The sequence below is a fragment of the Triticum aestivum genome, chromosome 1B, assembly GCF_018294505.1.
Source record: "Triticum aestivum cultivar Chinese Spring chromosome 1B, IWGSC CS RefSeq v2.1, whole genome shotgun sequence".
In the NCBI taxonomy this organism is placed as follows: domain Eukaryota; kingdom Viridiplantae; phylum Streptophyta; class Magnoliopsida; order Poales; family Poaceae; genus Triticum; species Triticum aestivum.
The window spans coordinates 543,162,198-543,165,750 of NC_057795.1; the positions used below are offsets into that span (position 1 = coordinate 543,162,198).

Sequence of the window (3,553 nt, forward strand, 5' to 3'; positions counted from 1 at the left end):
CAGACGATATCATGTGTCGTACAATAATGAAAAGTGGGCAAAAGCGGTGTATGGAATATTCTTACCAAAGGACAGAAGAGCGTGAACCGATGAGTATGAATCAAGTAAAGGAAATGAATTGAATAAAAGCAAAAGCAATAGAGATTGAAGACGGTTACAGGATTAAAAGGAAGAACATATGTGACGCAAATGAGAAGAGTACGGACACGGTGGACTAGAAGAAGGGAACGACCGAACGAATGAAAAAGAAGATGAACAGTGTGACGACTCGTGTAACAGGGTATGTAACAGAACGGGCAATGTAGCATGTGGACAGGTAGAAAAACGTATAACAGCTTTTGACTGAGGTATTTATATAGAATAAATGTGTATATTGTGTCATCTTCAGATAATTCTGAATTCACATCCATTTTTCAATGAATTTCCACCGCAACAACTTCTCCAATCACGGCGTAGATTGACAGCCGGAGACGTTTCTACAGGTGTGTGCCCCTACGAATTCTCACAACATGGGGAGGGGCGATTGATTCATTTGTGCGTAACCAATGTGTAAATTGTTGAGTTTTATTTGGCTTCTGTCGAATTGTTGAATCGTGGTTCATTTTGAGTTGGTTGGGATTGTTGAGTTTGTGAATTGATTATGTGGTACTTTCTCCATCCGACATTACTTGTCATCAAAATGAATGAAAATGGATGTATCTACAACTAAAATACATCTAGATACATCAATTTCAATGACAAGTATTTTCGGACGAAGGGAGTATGTGATTATGTGCATGAATTTATATTGTTTAAAGTTTTAGATATGACAGGTGTGGCTTGCTGGACACGGATAAAATGGGCACCTTGTTCGTATATGGGCGCAGTCGGATGCTGTTTGTGGAATACAGGAGGTCAGATTTGACCGGTCCGACTGAACTATTGTTCGTTACTTCTTCTGTTTCTTACTCGTCGCTAAAATGGATGTATCTAGAATTAAAATACATCTAGATACATCCATATGTGCGACAAGTAATTCGGAATGGAGGAAGTACTTGAGAAGAAGAAACCAACGTTTTACACAGTACGCAGAACGCCATATAGACCAAGTTCATTGTAGGGTTCTGAAAATTGTTTCCACGATTATTGTGAAATGTACCATCCCGCGTGTATGTATGCGGACAGTACGCCTGATAATGGCAGCTTTGAAGAGCATCGTCCACACCGCATCCCTATCGCAATTAGAGTACTTCTCTATTGCAAATAAAAATGATCCATTACTACTTTTTTTCAAGAAAAATACACATCCACCGGTCCATGCATGCATCCAAGTCCACATCTCAATCGTCGCATACACCAAAACCGAGCACACCTACCGGCGGCGCGTCACGTCTCGGCCGTTCACCTCGCCACCGGCGCCGGCTCTACCTCCGGCCGGTAGACGCACGTCCGAGGCGGAGCCGACGGCGTCGACGGCCCTCTTGGACATACAGCCCATCAGCAAGCCGCCGCCGTTGCTTCGTCTCCTCCGGTTGATCTTTCCTCCTGCCGCCGCGTGCCGCGTCGTCTCTCCGTCGCCGTCGTTGAAGTAATAGTGGCATCCAGAGGCCGCGCTGGAGAAGTTGCCGGACGCGGCGCCTTCCGCGGTGACCACGCTCCACACCACGCTCGCCTCGCTCGGCGGGCACACGCTCTCGAGATCGCCGGAGTCGCGCCTCCTGCTTGGTGTGTCGGGGCTTCCTCTAGCACCGCTGCCTGCACTTGCAGTTGCGGCACCACCCCGCGCCGTGCTTCCAGCCACGATTGTGATGGCAGAGCCTTGGCCTGCCTGGTGAAACATATCCAAAGATTCCCGCCGGAGCCGGTCGTTGTACTTGTACGACGCGTTCGCCGCCGGATCCAGCATCCTCATGGGCAATTCGCCGGAGTTTGCAGCTCGTCTGTGCGTAGCTTCCGCGACCAGCAGGGTAGGTGGTGCGGCGCCGTCGTCGGCCCTCTTGCCAGACATCACCCTCGCCGTGGTGCCGTCCTCCACGGCGGTCTGCTTGCTCGTCATTCTTGGTAGCGCCGCATCCGCTTCGGGGCTGCGTTTCTGGCCACCGTGAACAGAGCCGGACTCCAATTCATGCCGGCTCGGGTCGTCGGTGCCCACAGACTCCTCGCCGTCGCCCCAGGCGCAGGCGCGCCCTGCCATGCCGAGAAGCCAACGTCGCAGGTGAGATGACGACGAGCGTGCCTTTCTTCCGGTCTGATCACTCTCTGTCCTGGAATCCGGCTTGCCCTCAACGGGCGAGGGGACTGCCATCGCCGGACGGTTAGGCAGAAGCGCAGAGCGGCTGTTCCAGCTGGCCTCCGACGAGCTGGTGGCAGCCGTCGGCGTCGGGGCAGACCCGTCGTGCTGCCATGTCTTGAACGCGGACGAGAACGACGACGACGAGCGGTCGCACCACAAAGCCTCCTCGGCGCCGAGGGCGCCGTTGAAGTAGCGCTCGGCGGTGAAGACACCGAGCTCCTCCTCGCCCAGCTCGGACTCGTCCTCGGCGTGCCAGCCACTAATCCGCGACGCCGGCGGCGGTGCTGCTCTGCGTCCGTCCATCCTCTGCTCGGCCCAGCTTCTCACGCCACAAATTTTCCTGTGACGAGTGTGTGTGGTGACCGGTGAGTGGAACGAGCTTGCACGGACCACGGAGGATATCACCAAACCGGCCCTAAATGTTGGGACCGTGATGTCTGGACATTTTGTGCATTGTGCCGTGAATAGGGATGACAGTGGGTACCCATTACCCACGTTTCTTGCGGGTAAAATTCTTTTTAGGTTAAGGATATGAGACAAAAAGTTACTCATGAATATGTAAATAGGAAAATCTCAAATCCATTGGGTAGAGCAGGTATGGATATGAGATCATATAACCCATACCAGCATGCCCATGTACCCTTATAAAATATAACAAGTACGGAAAAAAATTTACCTCTACCCTTTGTCATAAGTCTGTGAACTTAAAAATGTATGACTATGTACCATTGGTCATATCTATGTGTTGTTGTTTGCAAGAAAGTGTTGATGTTTATAAAATTATGTGTGTTTATGATGTGTTGTTGTTTATAAGTATGTATTGATGTTATTATGTGTTGTTGTTTATAAATTATGATTGTATCTTGTTGTTTATGATTATGTGTCACTCAAATTGATGTTACGCAAACATGGGAATTTAACCCGCGGGTATCCATTTATCCATTTACGCAAACAATGAAGAGTAACATATACTAGTAACATACACATATCCCTAGACTATGTTACTACTACCTTCGTCCGGGTTTAGGCCCTTCCCAGTGCTCCACCGTGGACAGGTGCTAAGCATGCCACATAAGCAAAAAAATGACATGGCACGACATTTAAGGAGGGGAGAGAGTACTTTGGTGCCCCCAGAAAGAACCAATGCCAAGTGCGAGAACCTAGGCAAACCATTTAAATGAAACAATTTGGCCAATGCATGAAAGACTTTAGGTGCTAACTCATTAAATAAAGTGTGCTTAACAATAACAAGTTAAGCACCTATGCATTGGGGACTTGAGT

The 3,553-nt window shown here is 49.2% G+C and overlaps 1 protein-coding gene across 1 annotated transcript; it reads right to left on the reverse strand.

The window, feature by feature from the left end:
• Positions 1 to 1,166: 1,166 nt before the first annotated feature.
• Positions 1,167 to 2,824, reverse strand: LOC123079598 (uncharacterized). Its single transcript, XM_044502392.1, has one exon. It carries the CDS (start codon positions 2,822 to 2,824, stop codon positions 1,352 to 1,354), a length of 1,473 nt encoding a protein of 490 aa, XP_044358327.1. The 3' UTR covers positions 1,167 to 1,351.
• Positions 2,825 to 3,553: the final 729 nt, after the last annotated feature.

Excerpts from the sequence above, each read along its gene's own strand:
- LOC123079598 (XM_044502392.1), bottom strand. The coding sequence starts at position 2,824 with ATGAGTAACTTTTTGTCTCATATCCTTAACCTAAAAAGAATTTTACCC.